Source organism: Nilaparvata lugens, chromosome 11, assembly GCF_014356525.2.
Source record: "Nilaparvata lugens isolate BPH chromosome 11, ASM1435652v1, whole genome shotgun sequence".
NCBI lineage: Eukaryota > Metazoa > Arthropoda > Insecta > Hemiptera > Delphacidae > Nilaparvata > Nilaparvata lugens.
The window spans coordinates 19061394-19083185 of NC_052514.1; the positions used below are offsets into that span (position 1 = coordinate 19061394).

Here is a 21792-nt window from a genome sequence, read left to right on the forward strand (position 1 = left end):
GTATGTGACTGTTCTCTGGGCGGCAGTTGTTGTCATCTGGGGACTGCTAGATCAATATTCCTTCTTCGCGTGCTGTGGGTGTGGTCCATGTTGAGAAAGAACTGCGGGTTTTTCCTGATGAATGTGAGTAATTTGTGAATGTAAATTTGTCGGATGCTCAGTAGTTGGAGCTCTTCATATAGAGAATCTGAAGGGTAGAGTGGATGTTTCTGTCCCATTATTCTGAGGATGAGTTTCTGGACTTTAAAAACAGGATTGATATGGCAGAAATACGTAGCTCCCCATGCCAGGATTCCATATCTTGCTATTGACTCTACCAATGCGTGATATACAATTTTTAACGTATCCAGTGTGAGTATCTGTCGGAGTTGAATGAAACTGTAAACCAGTTTCCTGAGTTTTGTTGTTTGCTGTATGATGTGTTTGTCCCACCAAAGTAAGTCGTCTATTATAACTCCTAATATTTTATATTATCTGTTCGTTCTACTGATGGACAATTGCAGTCTATGCGATTTATTTTGCAGTGATGTACTGATTGTATTTTGTACAGGTTTTTTGGAGTCCGTCAGTGAAAATGCTAGAAATTTAGTTTTGATGAATTGAGAGTCAGGATATTACTGTGGAGCCAAAGTGTAATTTTTTCCATGCCTAATTCAGCGGTTATGAAAGTCTCGTTCCAGTTGTTGCCTTGAAATATCACAGCTGTGTCGTCGGCAAAGACAATAATCTTGCCACCAATGTCAAGTGAGCACAACTCATTGGCAAAGATGAGGTACAGTATCGGACCAAGAACTGTTCCTTGTGGCACGCCGAATTTTACAGGAAGGCCTTCTTCTGCACTCAGATTTTTCCCTATTCTCACTCTCTGTTTGCGAATGGTTGAGAAATGAGAAAAAACAAAGAATACATTTCATATAAGTTTAATTTTGCAATACTTGTTTATATACAATATTTTTTGTTTTTCCACTGTCTGCGTAAATATAAAGACTATCTGGTTTGCCGACTCGGGAACACGCAACATACAGTTGTCCATGTGAAAAGCAATCCACATCTAAATCTAGACCACACAATTCTAAAGATAGACTAATATATTATTATAATCTATCCCTTCATTTTGTTATATGATCAAATAACCAGCTGACTACTAAAATATTAGCCTACTTTGTATTTTAGCATGCAACACAGCCCAGATCGTATTATCAACAACACCGTTGTCAAATGCCGGTATGTTAGTAGAAAAGAGATAAGAATTTTTTTTTATTTCTCGTTGTTTAACTATAATAATTATCAACATGTTTCAATCAAACATACCTAATTCTATTTACAAATATTTACCCTTAGCATAAGAATCCGGATTCAACTAACTTAATAATTATTAAATTATAATTCATTGTAGGTACAACATATAGTTTTTGAATACTTTATACATAGCCTAACTTCATGACCTAATTTATAAATACATTTACTCATAGCATGTTTATTCAGATAATTGCTTCAATAATAATATAATTACTTCATATGCTAACCATGTGGTAAAATTGTAGCATATGCTAACCACGTGGTAACATTGTAAACTACATCATTTATCTATATTTCACTTCTCTCCTAACTTTACATCTACATTGCTATACACAATCTACATTTACCTGCCATCTTATGCTATAGCTAGGGTCAACACAAAACACAGTGGGTCATGTGGTTTCTATTGTAAACGTGTCTGTGAATAGTGTTAAGAATACTATTAGCAAGTTTCTATGAAAGAATTGATTCTGTTTCAAACTATTTTGAAAAGAATACCACTGTCGTCTGGCTAGGTAGGCTATTCAAATGTATTCTCAATAGTTTTGAGAAACGGTTCTTTTTATTATTCTAGCTCTTTGAGCATCCATATTATGTCCAGAGCACGTGTTACAACAAATAATAGAAATCTACAATTTTTAAATTTTAGGAGAGCACGTGGTTGCCATTTGTGGCTCACTAAATCAATAATAAGCCATGGTTATCACATTAATGAATGAATAATGAATTTATTTCTCAATAAATCATATAATAAATAATATAATTATTAAAAATTACATTATTAATCAATAATTCTTCATATATGAGCCTATTAGGTCCAAAAAGAGCAATCTCCACCTTTTTTGCATTTTCATGTTTTTGTTCCATTCTATGTATAGATAGGCGCTCTATCCAATGCTCAACACAGATACTATGAAAAAATACAAGATCCATGTTAAAATTGGCTCCAAAAATCGTGTTTTTTTTAAAAAGAGACAATCTCCACCGAGTGTTGGAATCATAAGAGACAAACTCCATTCCAGCCAACCAGCAGGAAGGAAGCTGTCACGTGACCACTGTTCCAGCTGTTCAAGTTCGAGGTTATGTTTTGTTTTACATGCATTCATTGTTCATTGTTGTCTGATTCCAGCTATCAAATCACTATATTTCCATTGAATATGGAGTTATTATAGGCTTTCAGTGTTTCAATAATTGTGAATTATTATTATTAATAATTATAGACGACCTGTCCATAGTTAATGTGTATAAGCCCCCTGCAGTGGAGTGGCCAGTCCAGGTCTTGCCACAACTTGATTATCCATGCATATTCATTGGAGACTTTAATAGCCACCATGATGCATGGAACTATAGTCAGAATAATAGCTGTGGCACGTCCCTTGTTGAATGGGCAGAAAGGAGCAATATGTATCTAGTTTTTGCTGGCAAGGACAGAGGGACCTTCAGATCAGCTGCATGGGGAAGAGACTATAATCCTGACTTGTGCTTCACTAGTAGAAATAGCTCTGGACAACCACTGCCTGTAATTCGATCTGTTTTACCTGATTTTCCTCATAGTCAGCACCGGCCTGTTCTCATTGACATAGGCATCCAGATTCCCCTGATTAACTAAGTGCAGCGACCGAGATGGAACTTCTCTAAAGCCAGGTGGAATGACTATGCAGCAGATCTTGACAAGTTTGTACAATGGATACCTGCCACCAAGGATAGTTACCAGAGGTTTGTTGGTGCAGTAATTGCAATAGCCAAGAAACACATTCCAAGGGGATACAGAAGAGAATATATACCTGGCTGGAATGATGAATGCAACAACCTCTACAAAAGATTCAATGAGAGTGGAAATGGACGCATTGCTGAGGAGCTTCTGAAGGAGCTGGATGGTGCAAGAAGAGACCGATGGGATAAAACAGTGGGAAGGCTTGATTTTAAACATTCTAGTTGACAAGCATGGAGCTTATTAAGAATACTTGGTGCAGCTAGAAAGCCAACCAGGCAAGGAACTGAAGTGAAGCCTGAATTGGTTGCTGAGCACATTATTAGAACTTCCAGGGTGAACCACAATTTGGAGCACACTGATGAGATAAGAAGACAATTGAAGATCCTTAGGGAGAGAGTTATGCCAAATCCACATTTCTCTACTCCATTCAGTGTTGCAGACATAGAAAATGCTCTGAGGGACATGAAACCTAGTAAAGCTCCTGGGTTCGATGGAATTCACCCCGAATTCTTACTCAATGTTGGGAAAAACACCAGGCGATGGTTGAGCCGGTTCTGTTCAGACATACTTGCCACTGGAAAGATCCCACATGCTATGAAAAAGTCAAAAATTGTAGCAATCTTGAAGCCTGGAAAGATGGCTGACCAGGTCGAAAGCTATCAGCCAATAGCTCTGCTTATAAATTACTAGAAAGACTGCTTTATAGTAGGATAAGCACAGCAATCCTTGAGATAGTCCCTATCGAGCAAGCAGGCTTTAGGCCAGAGCGCAGCTGTGAGGACCAGGTCCTGGCACTGACAACATTCATTGAGGCTGGATATCAGAGACAGAAAAAAACAGCTGTAGCTTTTGTCGATCTGAAGGCAGCATATGATACAGTCTGGCGAGAAGGTCTAATATATAAAATGTTGCAAATCATTCCATGTCAACATACAGTAAGACTTGTTAACAATATGCTGAAAAACAGATCCCTCCAGGTGTTGATTGGGCATGAGATGAGTCGAACAAAAAGGCTTGACAACGGTCTGCCACAAGGATCTGTCTTGGCTCCTCTCCTTTTCAACCTTCATGTCTCAGACCTGCCAAGAGTCAGGTCCAGAGTATTTGCATATGCAGATGATTTGGCTTTGGCTACACAGAGTAGTGACCTTGAGACTGGAGAGGAGACACTAACAAGTAACTTGGCTGTACTGACAGACTACTGTTCGAAGTGGAGGCTGTGCCCCAGCCCTGGGAAAACTGAAGTATCAGCCTTCCATCTAAGCAATAAACTAGCAAATGCTGAGCTGAAAGTCCTTATGAATGGTGCTGCCTTGAAACATAATAAGTTTCCGAAATATCTTGGCATCACCCTGGACAGCAGGAATGTAGGAATGTAGCAGCCAAGTTGAAGACAAGAAACAACATCATTAGGAAACTATGTGGCACAACTTGGGGCTCATCTTCCTCAACTCTGAGGTGCTCTAGTCTGGGCCTGGTGTATGCTGCTGCTGAGTACTGTGCATCTTCCTGGATCAACAGTTGTCACACTCACCTTGTAGATGTGCAACTGAATAATTCAATTCAAATAATTACAGGAGCCTTACGATCCACTCCAGTTCCCTGGCTCCCAGTGCTCAGCAGCATACCCCCACCTCCTCTTTGCAGAGCACAAGCTCTCCTTAGGCTCTATGAAAGGATTTCGTCCAATCATCTACTTCCAATCCATCAGGACATTCCGGATTTATATAGAAGGGAGCTGAAGTCCAGAAGGCCAGCGGTCAGGATGGCAGAGCAATTGAGAGATGAGAGGTTCTCTCTGAACAGAAGATGGATAGAGGAGGTGCCCCCCGGAATACCGGAGAGCTATTTCTCATGCACTAGGCCTCCTGGTTTTGAGCTCCCCCGGCGCATCTGGGTGATACTCAACAGAATTCGAACCCAGCATGAGAGATGCAATGCGTCATTTTTCAAATGGTGACTTGGAGACTCCCCAGTATGTGACTGTGGGGCGATGGAGCAGACAGTGCACCACATTATATTTGAGTGTGAGAGACGTGCCTACCTGGGCGAGGCTAACGACTCCACTGTAGCCAGTCCCCAGGCAATACAGTATATTTCATCCCTTGATGTGCACTTATAAAAGTGTGAAATTTTAAAAATTTGACAAAAAATGCCATACGCTAAATAAATTAATTATTATTAAGAGTAGAAACTTAGAGCCAAGAGTAAAACTTAGTGGATCTATGGATCCTGAAACACATGTAGTGATTCTTGTGTCTCCATCAAAAGCTCGGAAGAGAAGTCACCAGTCAGATAAGTGGAAAACCCATTGTTAAAAAGCAAAGGTACTGTAACCTGTCTAGAACTTATATTAATTTGATACTGTAAGAATAATACTAGTTGTACTACTACTTGATACTGTGAAATAATATTATTCTGAGTGCAACACTCCTTCTCCTTAGCTTGATAGTTGATGATACGGTAGAATGGGTTGACCAAGAGAATACTGCTTACACAATCATTCAAACAATCTATAAGATCACTGAAAATTCATTTACCCAACAGGTACACTGCAAAAGATTTGCCAACAGCCTCGAAATGTAAAGAGAAGCATATTACTAAATCGTTTAGATGTGGCACACTCTCAATGAAAGACATTCAACAGTTTCACAGTAGATTCTACAGCAATAGGGATCATAATTCGCAAAGTCCTTTTCTTTTTAAATATATTAATACAATTCCAGTAAAAGAAGAATACTTGAATGAGCAATTTTGAAGTCACAAAACTCACAACTGAAGGGTTTTTCTCCTGTATGTGTTTTGATATGTTCTTTCAAATGACCTAACTAAAAAGACAATATCCACTATATAAAAATATTTGGTACCAGAAAGAGCAATCTCCAATTTTATTTGCTAAAAATCTAAAATACTACTGTCTTATTAATTGAAATGTTGTTGTAATTGTTAATAGAACATTACAACAAAACAATAAAAAAATCAGCCCTTATACTCTATTACAAATAAGGAAACAGAAAATTTGCTTCTACTGGAAAATTTACTAAGATTGCCCTTTTTGGTTCTAGTAGGCTCATATGAAGGACTCACTTAGCTAGAAGTCGCTTTTCCTGTATGTGTTCTGATATGTTTTGTCAAATTACCTGAGCTAGCACTTCTGAAGTCACAAAACTGGCAACTAAAAGGTTTTTCTCCTGTATGTGTTCTGATATGTATTTTCAAACTACCTGAATGAGCACTTTTGAAGTCACAATACTCGCAACTGAAAGGTTTTTCCGCTGTATGTCTTCTGATATGTTCTTTCAAACTGTCTGAATGAGCACTTTTGAAGTCACAAAACTCACAACTGAAAGGCTTCTCTGCCGTATGTGTCCTGATATGTCTTTTCAAATAACTTGAGGTAGAACTTTTGAAGTCACAAAACTCGCACCTAAAAGGTTTTTCTCCAGTATGTGTTCTGATATGTCCTTTCAAACTACTTGAATGAGCACTTTTGAAGTCACAAAGCTCACAGCTGAAAGGTTTTTCTCCAGTATGTGTTCTGATATGTTTTTTCAAACTATCTAACTGAATACTTTTGAAGTCACAGAAATCGCAGCTGAAAAGTGTTTCTCTTGTATGTTTTTTCATATGTGCTTTCAAATTACCTAACTGAGCACATTTATGGTTACAAAATTTGCAACTATAAGGTTTTTCTCCAGTATGTGTTCTGATATGATTTTTCATAACAGCTACAGAAGAACTTTTGAAATCACAAAACTCGCAGCTGAAAGGTTTTTCTCCAGTATGTGTTCTGATATGTCCTTTCAAACTACTTGAATGAGCACTTTTGAAGTCACAAAACTCACAACTGAAGGGTTTTTCTCCTGTATGTGTTTTGATATGTTCTTTCAGATGACCTAACTGAGCACATTTAAAGTCACAAAACTCGCAGCTGAAAAATTTTTCTCCCGTGTGTGTCCGAATGTGTCTCTTTAAATTAGCAACCTTTGGCGTTTTATAGCTACAGTTAGCACAGCTGTACAGCTTGGTATTTGTGTCAGCCACAGATGACTCAGTGCACTTTTCCACTGGAGAGTTTGAATGCTCATTCAGTCCACCCACTTCTGTTGCATAGTCTCGGCCAGATTTGCAGTTTGAAGGCCGCTTCTCTGGTTCTGGTTCACTCTTCACTGAACTACCCTCAGCATCTTGCTCATCTGCAATCATCAATAATAAAACTCACAGATTATGGATATCTTGTACATATAACAGGATGTATAGTGAAATTCACATTATAATCAGTGGAAATGATAGGACAACCGATTTGCATTTTTTCCGAACTATTACCATTACCTTCTATAGTAGATAGAAGTTAATTCAGTAGATCAGATTAACTAATTTATTGCTACTCATTCCTAGCAGACAGACTAATTGTTCATGCTAGCAATGCCCTTAAAATAATTAGAAATTTTGAAGAATTTTGTTTTTAAATTTTAATGTATTATTTTTGTTAATATTGTTGAAACTTAATTGTTAAAGGATACTGCAGAAAAAATAAGACTTTAATAATTTTTACAGAATGGCAAATAAATTGAATTTAAAAATCATTCTATCTCAAATAAGCTAAATTTTATTTGCCAAGAAAATGTTTCCCCCAGAATAAATTTTCATAATAATTGAAATAAAATATTATGATAGTTGATTAGATTTCTCCATAGCCTACAAACAATTTGGCAAAAGTAAACCTTCATTAATGAGTGCTGACTTTATAACATGAATCTCACTATACAGAGTCCACAAAAGGAGGAACAGCTGAAGATCATAGATTGATCGTGAAATTTGCAATAGAGAATGTTCAGTTAAATATTACTGACAATATTTTTGAAAAACGTTGATAACTGAAAAACCTCCAGTCATATCTGATTATAAAGATATGTTCGGAAAGAGGATGTGATAATTTTAAATAATATTCATAATTTTTTTACTTTTTTTGATGTTTATGAACATTATATGAGCGCTCAAAGTTAAAAAGAGACATTCGTCAAGTTCAAAGTCAAATTTCAAACAGTTTGATGCAAATATTTCATATAGAATCTATTGTCTTTGGCTGTTAAACCTTTCGTGGGACATTCTGTATACAGAGTGTTTACGAGCTCCCTACCAATAATCTAGGGCATTGTTCCTGGGTGAAAAACATATCTGAATATCATATTTAAATTGTCCAGAAGTCTTCAGTTACTCACACAACGGCCATTTTGCTTTTTTCACTTATTATTTTTTTCTGAATAATGGTTAAACATACGAAATTGAAACTTTAGACCATCATTTATAGCAACTAGACAAAGCTAGAGAAAATTATGATAATTTTTAAATTCATAGAACAAAATGGCGGCCATTTAAAATTTTGTTTCTTAAATAACTCAGAAACCGTTGGTTTTACAAAAACTCTACAAGAATTATTTCTTTCAGTAAATTTAATTGCCAATCGAATGGTACCAGATTTTTTAAGATTAACTGAGTTATGGTATTCAGATAAAAATAATAAGTGAAAAAAGCAAAATGGCCGCTGTGTGAGAAACTCAAGACTTCCGCACAATTTTAATATGATATTTAGATTTGGTTTTTACCCAGGAACAACGCCCTAGAGTATTGGTAGGGAGCTCGTAAACACTCTGTATATAGTGAGGTCCACGATATAATGGCAGTGGAGAAAGATAGGAGAAAAACGTTACCGATCCTCTGTCTTGTCAATGCCTTCTATAGACGGTAGCTGATACAGGCATATTAATATAATATCAACTGTTAATACTCGTTTAAAATAGTCAATTATATTTTATCAAGCGATAAATTATATTTTTCAATAATTTCATAATTAAGATAAAATATTTTGTTAATGAATATTATTAATATTCTAAATTGTTAAAAGACGATCTGGCAACAGAGCAAAGCGAGAAAGAGATAGCGCTATCCGCTTTGTTGAATGATAGACAAGGATAGCAATACCATTGCTAATCAAACACTGCCATTATAACGTGGACCTCACTATAGTTAAAGGATGATAAGCCAATTAAATGCTTATCAATATATTATTCTAAAACCTAGAACAATTTTATTGTAGTCACAAAAAGCCAGTGATAATGAAAAAAGTATCAGAAGTATTAAATAAAATTACAGGAGTTTCAATTTATTACAAGTTATAGGCAAACATCTATACGATTTTATGAGTTGGAGTTTGAATTCTCCCATAATATGGTATTAATTGGAATACTACTGCAAACAGATCCCAGAGACTCGTTCTTGAAAAATACTCATTTACTTTTTTACAAGGTAGGCTATTGTATGTAACAAGTACTGTATCCAGTGGCGACCTTCAGCCATCCAAAAGCAAAAGCAAAACCCTAACCTTCCCCTAGCCTTGTCATTGGGAAGGTTACCCTAACCCCCTAACATTTTTTCCATCTTCAACTCCAACTCTTAACTCATCTAAAACGTTACACTCTGGTTGTATACACTGAAATTTCTACGAAGAAACACTTTATATGGGAGACAAGCGTCTGCCTTTTTTAAACCCTGTGTATCAGCACTGAAACTCTTGAGCATAGACCGTTACAAAACCTATAAACTGAATTATATGGAGAAAAAACATTGGGTGATATGAGAAGGAAGAACATCCAAAAGGAACTAGTTGTCAATGGTACCAATAAAAATAAATAGCAGAAAAAATTTCAGCACTTGAAGTGGGCAATTTTGTCACCTAAAAAGAAATAATTCCAAATTTGAAAAATTCATAACATAACTAGAAGGCTACCCTCTTTTCATCATTTTCCTAATCCTAACCTAACATATTACACATTCTTTGTCCTTTACATGTGCATGGTTGACATGTGGCAGACAACCCACTCAGGAGTAGCATTTACACAGGAGTTCTACACCCAAACATCAAACCACTTTATGTGAGAAAGCTGGCCACAATCTAATCACCCAAGCAAGGAGTGTAGACTCTGGTCAATCAAGATTCGGGTAGTAATAGAATGCATCTCACCATATGCATCCTCTTTGATGAAGATCAAGTTGTAGCCAGGGATTAGATAATGTTGTTGGCTGCAATCATCATCCACTGCAGCTGGTTGCTGGCTGCTATCATCCTCCTCCTCCTTTTTAACAGTAACTGTCGCCATCTGCAACACATACACATTCACAATCAATGGCAGGGCTATTATTCAACGAGCGTTAGCGAGTTATAACTTTTGACTTACTCAAGGCCAAAGTCGTTGTCCGTCTGTTTGTATGTTCTACAATAACTTTAGAAAGAATTAACCAATCAGCTTCAATTTTTGAACACGTACTATTCAAACCTTTTTTACACGCCAAGTTCGTTGAACAACAAAATTGACTCAATCTTTCTTCCTTTTTTTCTGGATATAAAAATAACATTGGAAGTGCATGAGAAAAAAAATGTTGTGATTAAGCCTCTAGTCAGCTGGATAAATAATTACATGAAATTGCTACAATTTTTCCATTCATTCATAACAGCTCATGCAATTTGTGAGCTATTATACAGACCTTCAGGCACTGACACATGATGAAAAGAAAAGGAATTCCTCCATACTCTGATATCACTATATATTATATTATCAAATACATATGTACTTTGAAGATAGGATTAATCATACTATAGAATCATTTATAATCAATCAGCTGACAAGTGGATTATTCATTGCATGCATTACACAGCTGCCTGGCCGTGTCTATTTCTATTCTATAAGGTTCCTATAGGGTTTCAATATGTTTTTATGCGTGCCCATCAGTATCAATATTCTCACATTTGAAAAACAAATTTAATAGGTGATTGAAAATAAAATAAAAAATGACTGAATGAACTAAATAATGCTGAAAAAATTATAATATTCTTGATTGAAAAAATCAATTTTAAAATAGTTGAGAAATATTTTTATCAGATGGAAAGATTAGCACGGAACTGATTAAATTATCATATGGGATACTAATTCAAACGTGAACTGAGTTTATTATCATAAGTGAGTTTTTGATCTTGGAGAAAACAAATAACAGTTTTTAAGAGTAAACTATGATTTAACTGTGAATTGTGATTCAACTGAACCATCAGGACAGGTGACATCAGATGCTTTAGTGGATGAGAAAACTGCGTGAGGTCTACTGTTCACAGAACTACTAGTTATAAGGTTCTTTTAATCATGAGTTGGATGTAGCTTTAGATATAAGTAGGCAAATATATGTTTCAAATATCTCACAAGTGTTCCATAGACTAGAAAGAACTGTGGTATACAAGTTTTCATCCATTAACACTTGAAAAGATACAACATTGCTGATTTGATGTTGGGTTAGAAATCAACCAACTAGCACCCTATATATGTTAAAAAGGTTAGCACAACAGTAGGTGAATAAGTATTTTATTTATGACAAAATATAATGCAAAGGAAGAAAGAGGTATAAACTGCAAATCATTAATGACAGTGCTATATAAAGAGAGTTACCGAACTCCCTACCAATAATATTCTAGGGCATTGATCCTCGGTTCAACACATGTCTAGATATCATTTTCAAACAGTCGAAAAGTCCTTAGTCAATCACATAGCAGCACTTTTTGTTTTTTCCATTATCTTTTTCTAAATAATTGCTGAACATACGGAAATAAAACTTTGCACAATAATTTATGACAACTAAACAGAGTACAACAAAATCATGACAATTTTTCAACTTCAAAGAACAAAATGGCAGCCGTTAATATTTCTTGAATAATGAAAAAACCGTTGATTTTACAAAAAAATACAAGAATAACTTTTTTCAGTAAATTTAATTGAAATCCACTGACACCTTATTTTTCAAGATTGAACAAATTTTGAGTGGATATGGCAGCTTTAGTGATAGGTCACCTACCTTTAGTGGGTTATGTAATATTTTATATTTGTTTGAAATAATCTAAAATTGCTATAACTAATAACATGCAAAGCGAATGGAGATTGTTGCATTATTGAGGCAGCCTTGGTGTTGTGGCGAGAATGACAGTGCTCTCCAGTAGCTCTGTCACCACCAGGTTTTTAGGTTCCTGGGCCCTGCTACTTCTATAGGATAATTCAAATAAATATGCAAATTCACCAAAACAATCTCACTCTATTGAAAAAATCCCACAACAAACATCTATACTCTCTCTCTCTCTCTCTCTCTCTCTAAACATTATCATATTTACTAAAAACTACATCTCACTATCTCATGCACAACCTTCCTCTAGCGCGCCTCGGAACGTTCTCCCTCCAGTTTCGCCTCTACGCGGTCATCTTTCTCTCAGCTCACCGGTTCAAAAGTGCAATTTGGTGGCCTGAGTGATGACTCCGCTATTCTAATAATTAATAACCTATGAGAGCAGGGTGTTTGAATTGTTACAGTGTGCACTGCAACAAACCTTCAGTGGTCACCTATCAATCGATTTGTAATTGTATTGTAGAGCAGAGTCTACTACCCATAGTATTGGAGTTTATTGATCAGGATGCTGTGATTAACACAATCAAAGGCTCTGCTCAGATCACACAGTGACAAAGACTCACCATCCTCAAATGCACAATCAAACTGCTCAGCTACTAGACGTACAGCATCAACACTAACCCAGGAGATAGTGAAACTTCAAGTTTTGAAAGGTAGAATGTCGCTTGGCGTGTGAGGATTTTGCTTCTAAATGGAAATATGCCGGTATTAGCCTATTTCAATTTTCTGATAAATACAAAGCAACATGCTCATAGGCCAAAACAAAATATTGCTCATCTCCAAACATATTATTTTGTATTCTATAGTTTGGCTACACCTATGATTTTAAACGATGTAATATTTTGCCTATTTTAGATCAAGTAGTATCCTATTATATTAAGCGAGCGATTTCTGTATATTTACATCTGGTTATTTATGTTCAGCGGATCTCCAAAACGGCTCTAACGATTTTCACGGAATTTGGAACATATTAGGTTTATGATATAAAAATTCGATTGCACTAGGTCTCATCTGTGGGAAAACTCGCTGAACGACATTCATTAAAAGGATAATTTATTCAGCTGAAACAGCTGAGCCTTTCGTCATTTGTGGATAGTAAAAAGTAAGCGAGTGATCAAAATATCGCATGGCCCCGAAATTCATAAGCTGACGTATAGCCAGCTGCTGTAAAATATAAACACGATCATTTAAGAGAATATTGTGTTCTGTTTATCAACAGATAAAAATAATGAGCGAAGCTCGGTGCCCCGATATTCAAGTTATTAACATCATACAATTAATATATCAGCTTACAGATAATTTGTAATGATAAATACTAGTAGTCCTGTGAACAGTAGACCTCGCGCTCAGTAAGTTACATTGACCTGTTTTATGTTTTCTCAAAAATTAATAAATTATCAATTTGAAATGTCTAGAAAAAATCCTAAATAAACATAGAGCTTTCTGTCCTATCGTACCGTGACGTGTCGTCCCGGAATGTGAGTGTGAGCGCTGTTATCAGGTCTGGCTGCAACTGTCTACAACCACTACCTCTGTAAACAAAGCTGTAGTGCATTCGTGTGACGTCAGCACAGGTAGGGCTCCTACACCAATGAAAATTCGTTGATTTCAGCTGATCCATATCAGCTAGTGTTTTTATTGGTGTAGGAGTCCTATCTGTGTTGACGTCAAACGAATGCACTACCGTACGGCTTTGTTTTCGGAGGTAGTGCTACAACGTTCATGGAAACATACATATTCAAGATGTTCGATGTTTTTGAACGGGTAGTATTATAGTCCACTAAACAGCTGATTTATGATGAATAATTCTATAGTCTGATTTTTACTCTAATATTGGCGTATGAAGGGGCTCCTTTTTCCTTTTATATTATCCTTGAAAGATTTCCAAAAACCTTGTATATACGTCGACGCGCAATTTAAAAAAGGAACATACCTGTCAAATTTCATGAAATCTATTACCGCGTTTCGCCGTAAATGCGCAACATAAAAACATATAAACATTTAAACATTAAGAGAAATGCCAAACCGTCGACTTGAATCTTAGACCTCACTTCGCTCGGTCAACTATACATTTTCAATGATACAGTTATACTGTATAGCCTACCCTCTATCAAGAAGAATGAAAGAGAGAGTCGATTTTGTTGGCCAATGAACTTGATCTGTATAATTCAGGCCTATTTATAATGGTTGAAGAATAATTGATTAAAGTATGAATTTTATTTACTCTATTTTTATCTTCAGTCAGGTTTACATGATGTATTAAAGTGTTGAATTAAATAGGAATTAGTTCTCTCATATATTCAACCTAGTTTCTCTATTAAAGATGAAAATATAGTTGATTTTTAAATAGTTATTGTTTTAACGATTATTTGAGTTTTTTCGAGTCTGAAGCCCTGTATTCTAGAATGGAATAGTAAGGGCTATAAGCGTGCTTTCCCATTCACAAAGCGTGTTTTCCCATTTACAATCACTTTACAATTAAGGCCCGGTTGCACAAAAACCGGTTCAATTTTAACCATGATTAAATTTCACATGTAATTGTTGAAATAACAGGTTTTTATCCAATGTTTTTCTCTTTCAGGGCTTATAACTCTCCAACAATGCATCATAAAAACTGATGGTTATCGTAGGTTTGTAGAGCATTGAATTCTCTTTGAAATTATGCATTATTTCACTATTCCAAGTTTTCCTTTCATTGTTATAGCAGCTTCTATGTAGGGGGTGAAATTTTCATTGCTGCAACAATTGATTGTTTGACAATGACATGTGAAGGGGGTGCCTGTGACACAATTTTTGATTTTGCAGCTTGATTTGGACTAGTTGGTAGGTGAACATAATAGACTAGTCAATATAGACATAAAAAAAGGGGGTGTGCTTGCAATAGTTTATATTGTAGTTACGATTTTTTAATATATTATTTGGGTACATAAGAGAAGTCCAGAACCAATTTCTTCATGCAAAATTTCCTTGTGCTAGATACAGAGTGGCCCAAAAAACTAGTATTTTCGGCTCATTTTTCGGTTTTCAGCTATTTCTGCCAAATATTGTAATCGGACAGAAAAATTTGCTCTCGCCGTTTTTTTAGATTATAAAATTTTGATTAAAATGGGATCATTCGGGGCTCTCTATCTCCAATGAGTACTGAGTTATGAATTTTCAAAAATGAGTGAAATTTGCAGGATTTGGTTTTGGATGGTGTGAGAGGACGAGGTAGACCAAGGATAAGGTGGGGAGATAGAATAGCGGCTGACTTGCGGGAGAGTGATTGGAGGAGAGAGGAAGCATTGGGTAGGGCTTTGTGGAGAGTCAGACTAAGAGGAAGGAATGAATGCCGACCCCATTTAAATGGGATAAGGCACAGCCAAAGAAGAAGAAGAAGGAGAAGTGAAATTTGAAGAAAAATTCAATTTTGATGAATTTTAGATTTTGATCAACAATATCATTTAATTGTTAGCATTTAGATGTATAATTCAAAATCCCTCTGGGTGTATTTTTGTGCTCTACAATCTGATATCTGGTAGAGCGCTCTATCTCTTATAGATTTTCAGGTACACCTGACAACAATGCTCCTTTTATTGTGAAAGACACCTAATTTTAAGCTTCAATCATCATCACCAACTACATTGTCCTCACATTGATATTTCGTACAATGGAATAAGTTCATGAGATTATGTTCTATGAGAATCACCCGTTAGATGCACTTCATTTCAGTATTTCCTAGTGGGGAGGCGCGCTCAAGGACACCTCAAGGATCAAAATTTCAAACACTTTTAACTTTTGACACAATGCTCAGATTTCATCGTACTATACTTCATTCTTCTCGGCTCATCAAGACGGTCCAAAATCATGCATCACAAGTCAAATTCGGTCGAAAAATGGAAAATTGGAATAATGAAATAATACATCATTTCAAAGAGGATTCAATGCTCTACAAACATACAATAAGCATCAGTTCTTACGATGCATCGTTGGAGAGTTATAAGCCCTGAAAGAGCGAAACATTGAAAAAAAAAACAGTTATTTCAACAATTACACACCTTCAAGAGTGAATATCTCGGGAACTGTTGGGAATATCACAAAATTACACTGAACAAAACGTGTAGAGAATTCATCAAGCTTCATTTTTGAATAGTGTAACGTATCAAAATCTGATGGGTGAATAAAATCCCTATTTGAAAGAAATTTATAGGTCTAAAGTGGAATAATAGTCTAGTATCACCAAATGCGATAACGTTTTTAAAGATTAGATAATATCAGGTATCATGGCTAAATTTAGAACAGCCGAATAGAAATAGAAATAATTTGCTACTTATATAATATTATATAAAGTATTGAAAATTTGAGGTTAGGCGTAAAATATCTATTGATTGGCAACATAATGAACGATCGAGTCGCATAACGTAAAATCTAGCCAGACACCTTGGCAGAAATTTATTGTAACTATATGGTATGCAACTAGAGGAACTAAAAAAGCACATGGCTAATTGTTATAAAGTGAGAAACAACCTATAAACATTAGAAAATTGTATTGCATGTAAAAAATGTACTAAAAACCCAAAATAAAAATAAATTAATGTATTAAGGAAGTAGGATGTTCATAGGCGCATGTATACTGTAACAAATTTGCATGAACCAATCAAATGGTAGTAATCGATGGGCGGCAATAGTGAGCCGATTCAAATGTATTTATATATATTTCTAAAAATGATAAGATTTTGAAAATGTTTACAGTTCAGTTTATGTATTGGATATGGCCCGAAGACAGATAAAATATCAGATATGTGACATAAGTAATAATTTAATAGATTGGCACGAACTATTTGAACCTTTAAATGGCGTAGTAGCAAATTATTCAAATTTTATGTAATTTGCAAGTCGGAAATGAAAATTGTGAAAAGAAAAGGAGAACCTGCCACTTGCCTGCCAACCACTACCATGGAATGTCACCAAAATTTGTAGAGCACAATACCCTTCATTGTACATTTTAAAGACTTGAAGTTTTAATCTAATTATTAATTTTCTATAAGACTTTGTGATGCTGTTTTAAAGCAAAAGTCATACAAATATTTATTTAATCTCTTGGAAGAGACGACTTCGGCCACCAACAATCCAGGACTACCAGGAATTTCGGATTGTCGCTGGCAACTTATAAAAATTCAGCAAGTGAGTGAAAAATAGAGTGAGTAAAAATAAGAATAGGGCGCCCTCAGTGCTACGAGTGAAATAAAAACAAAAGCTAGCTCGTCGGAAAGGTTTAAATATTAAGAAATTAATACAAAAAACTTGTGCAAGTCTTAAAAGGGTATAAGAAATACTTTATTGAATAGAAATGAGTCAATTTATATATCAAAAGTACACCAATTAAGAGAATATTAAGTTCTTAGCTTGTAATGCTAACGTTCACCCAATCATTGATTTTATAATACAATTGGTAATAATATAATGTAGCTCTGGTTCTTTGGATAAATTGATTTATCTAATTCCATCAGGTGCCGAATCTTACACCCTGAGATATATATATATATTTATTATCGAGAAATTTATTGGGAACTATAGAAATTAATATATATATAATTATTGATTTGTCAATTTATCATTCTCTGATTTGGGAAACAATATGTAAAGTTGGATTATCCAAATCGACAAGCAACAGCAAGTTGATGTCAAAGCTGCATGCAAATAAATGCATATGATCAATGAATTGAAAAGCACATGGTAAAGTTTCGTGCTATAGAACTGAAAAATAGTGTACTGATCTGTGATATTTTATTTGATTTTGTTCTTGTTTTATTGTATATTTTGTTGCTCTATATATTTTCTATATTGACCTGATTTTTAAAAATTATTCATCTAATATATGTATCAATTTTTTATGGTGTACCATTCCTTTTTTACTCCCCAATACCATAGAGTATAAATCTTATATATATTTGTTAATAATCAGTATTAAATTATTGCGAGAGCTCCTGTATGAGCCTATTAAGATTTTAGTAAAATTGTATCCTAGAAAACCACGACCAGATTTTATAGTATTTAATTCTCATGCTCTACCGATTGACGCCAAGCCGAGGCGAATCGTTATTCATTAAAAAAATAACGTCAGAATAGTTAGTTATGTCGGTTGAACGCATTGTTCTCAAGATATGAGCGTGGAAGCAAAACGCTGAAAAATGCAACTTTTAAACCACCCTCATCCACTTAGCACATGAGTAAGGAATGGGGACTTGATATGTTCTCCTCCCAACTAGTCTCAGTCTCAACAAAGCTGCAAGGTCAAAAATTTTGTTTAAACCATTCCCTCCAAATTAATTTGTCAATTGGTCTATTGTTGCAAAATGGAAATTTCACACTCAACACTAAAGCTGCAGCAAAAGGTGTAGGGAAATTCGTGAAAGTATGAAATTATACATCAAATTGAAGAGAATTCAATGCTCTATGGGCTCATAATCAACATGGATTTTTCCCATCGATTTTTAAAAAGTTATAAGAGCAAAAATAGAAAAAAAAATTGGTGGCAAACATGTTTTTTTCAAAAATGTCACACCTTCAAGAGCGGATATCTCCAAAATTAGAGGAGATAAAAAAAAGTAGAATGAATATTGTAGGAAATTATTCAAGTCCTTAAGATACATAGTTTTTGAGTTTCATGCAAGAAACCAAAAAATGGTACCTTTAAACCACTCCCACCCCCTTAGCACAGAGGGTAGTGGTGGGGACTTTTGATATGTTTACCACCTTACTACCCTGAACAGAACTACGGGGTTAAAAATTGTATTCCCAACTTTTCTCTTATAACCTTTCCTTGACTGGACTATAATAACAATAAAACAAAATAACATAGGCTCGGCAGGAGAGGGACCATGTCGAATTACTATCTCCATAAGTGTAATGTTAATTGGGATTCCATATGACTCGGTTGATTTTCATCCGAATGTTCCAGTCAATATCTCATTTTGAAGGTCTGTTGATTCTCTATTCAAGTTGCGAAGTGGAAAATTAATATATATTTCTTGAGAGAACGTTTATATTCATCTATTAAGTGAGAAACTTTTATGATTTTTTCCTGGCGTTCTTTATGAATATTTTGGAAATTCATCTTGCAACATGAATTCGTTTTGATGAGTTCTGTTGAAATTAATTTTTTCATAAAAATCTACACATCCGTATGGTTTTTAAATGGAATCTAGCGAAGGAAATTTTCGTCTGCAAGCCACTGAAAAAAAGAGTTGTTAAACAGAGTATGTTGAAAGACCCTTACACGCACGCACAAGCGGTGCGTGACCGCCATCAGTTGCTGTCTGGAGGGGTGCCGTTTCATGGGCTTTGTTTCCCTGTAAACAATAGCCCTTATACTTTCACTTCCTTTTCAAAGTTATTCGCAGAAATATTCACAAGTAAATGCATCTTGACCTGAGTGTGGACAAAATATAATCGTCTTATATTAAATGTGATTAGAATCAATTTATTGTTATCCAAATTTTAAAATTGAATTTAAATAATAGTGGTGAAATCATGTTACAGTACTTTTTGAACTAAGTAGTCAATTTAATTTTTTTATCTTTTGATGCATGTATTTTCAATACACTCATTTACTGGTATTTTTGTAAACTTACTATACCATATTGTGTTTGCATAAGAATTGTTTGGTATTTCGAGTGAGTAGTCTATAGGATGTAATTACATTCTATACTCACTGGGTATTTGTCAAAGGTAAGAAGTTTCATGAGATTGTGGAGCTGTATTTTACTCGCCTCACATATGTAGGGTGATTTGCCAAATCATGTAGTGCTGTATCTAAATGCCTCACGTTGGGCCGGCAAATCATGTAAAGCGTTTTTTAATGGCTTCACACATGTAGAGTGAATCTTGTACTGAATCAATGGTGTAGAGGCTATAAATTTTGTAACTGCGTGCGTGGACGCTGAGTTTACACCAGACTGATTGACTCACTACAAGATTCAATACAATTGTCGGAATCGCGGGAGGCCTAAACGCTCGCTCACCCTTGATTCTTCTAATGACAGATTGTATAATGATGAAATTTTTATAAGTAGTGTAGCGGACGCTAAACACTGAATACGGATACCTTAAAATTATTACCTGTGAAGAATGAGCATACAAAATCATACAGGTCGAGCAAAAATCCCGATGTAGATAATTTACGGGACTGCGTCTCTAATAAGTTCTGAAGGATTAAAATACGGTATTTGGACCAAATATCGTTCAGAATATACTTCGAGAACAGAGTCTTGTCGGGTTTTAAGCTCTATTGTAGGAATTTATATGATCTCTGGCTGCATCTGCTGTACAATTGATGTGTTCGCTCCTAAGTCGAGGTTGGTAACAGATAAAAGCTGATATATGAGCAGGTAAGGACAAAGAATAAATATCTCGATCTGACCCCACTCGCTACATCCACTTAGACCTGTTCCAATATCCAGCTTAATTCAATTATTTCAATGATCGTATTCGATCGGTTCTTGATGATATAGAACGTATCAGACACAATAATTGACAGGCTTAAGAAATAATCGAACTCAGAAAACGAATTAACAAAACTGGAATATATTATAATAAAATATATGATCTCACAGTGCAGATTCAGAATATAATTTACAGATTGAAAGTGGTTTAACATTAACAAAATGATTAGCAATTTTCTTGTACTTGCATGATATCATGCGTGATTCGACAGAATTTTACAATTTATAAAATTTAACAGTTTTGAAAAAATAGTGAAAATAAATTATAAAATATTTTAAAAAGTTTGCTCGGGGTCGTGGTTCTGGCAGCGGAGGATAGTTAATCAACTACAAGTTCTTATAAATTCTATAGGAATAAATTCTAGGCTCTTAATAACTAAAAGCGCTTGTCGGCATGGCCAATAATTTAACGAAGAGAATTTTATATTTTTCTGCACTGAAATATTTTTCGAAGCGTAGATTGGGGCCCCTTTAAACTTATAACTCACGTGAAATTCTTTGGCGGTCGTGGTTTTCTTCTTTAGATCAAAAATCGTTTGATCGGCAGCGGGTCCAGGCTTCGGTTTCAGCACGTGGGGAATTTTAATTTAATATTTCCTTCACCAAATTAATTAAGGGATGATTTAACTTTAAACTTTTAAATTTATCGATTGATGAAAATAAATTTACAAATAACAAATAGATTGGCCTAAAATATTGGCTCACAAATAAAACATATAAAATCGAACAAGAATTTTTTACGAATAGGTCTTGGTAACTATAAAGAGATCTGAACGGTGAGGATTTCAAAAGGGAAGTGCTGTCTTTTTCTCTAAGCTTCTTGGCTAGACCTTTCTTCTGAGAATCTCGATGTAATAATTTGCATGAAAATTTGCCATTGGTAGAACGATTGTGACGTAGACGTGACGTCAGTGGCAAGCAAGAGAATATAATTCCTTTAATTACAATAATAATTCAATTTATGTAATTCTTAAAACTGCTTAATCTTCTAGACATAGTTCTTCTCATACAATGTACATGTGCTAGCGTATATGATAAGGCAGGTTTGTTGTCTGATAGTAGATTAACATGTGTTGCTTTCAAACAATCACCTTTTTGGTGCTATTTTTATGCACTATGATTGGCTTAGGCTTGCCAAAGAGATTTAATTACCATGTGGTTCAGTTGAATTAATCATTAATAAATTAATATTCTTATACAATTTTTATTATGTCTGAGACTGTTATAATTAATTTCAGCAGTTTTATCAATAATATAATTTCATGCTATGACCTAGTTAGTTACAATAAGACTTGACAT

The 21792-nt window shown here is 35.1% G+C and overlaps 1 protein-coding gene across 3 annotated transcripts in view; it reads right to left on the reverse strand.

The window, feature by feature from the left end:
- The window catches only part of LOC111064108 (gastrula zinc finger protein XlCGF57.1-like), an 85916-nt gene that overhangs the window by 646 nt on the left and 63478 nt on the right, over positions 1-21792 (reverse strand). For 2 of the 3 annotated variants that reach the window (XM_039437777.1, XM_039437775.1), the window contains exons 2-3: positions 10035-10170; positions 1446-7209 (exon numbers count right to left, since the gene is read on the reverse strand). In XM_039437777.1, coding sequence (XP_039293711.1) covers positions 6101-7209; positions 10035-10170 — 1245 coding nt within the window. In that variant the 3' untranslated portion in view covers positions 1446-6100. Of the gene's footprint in view, positions 1-1259; positions 7210-10034; positions 10171-21792 lie in introns of those variants that run through there. The other variant, XM_039437776.1, reaches the window with a different exon arrangement.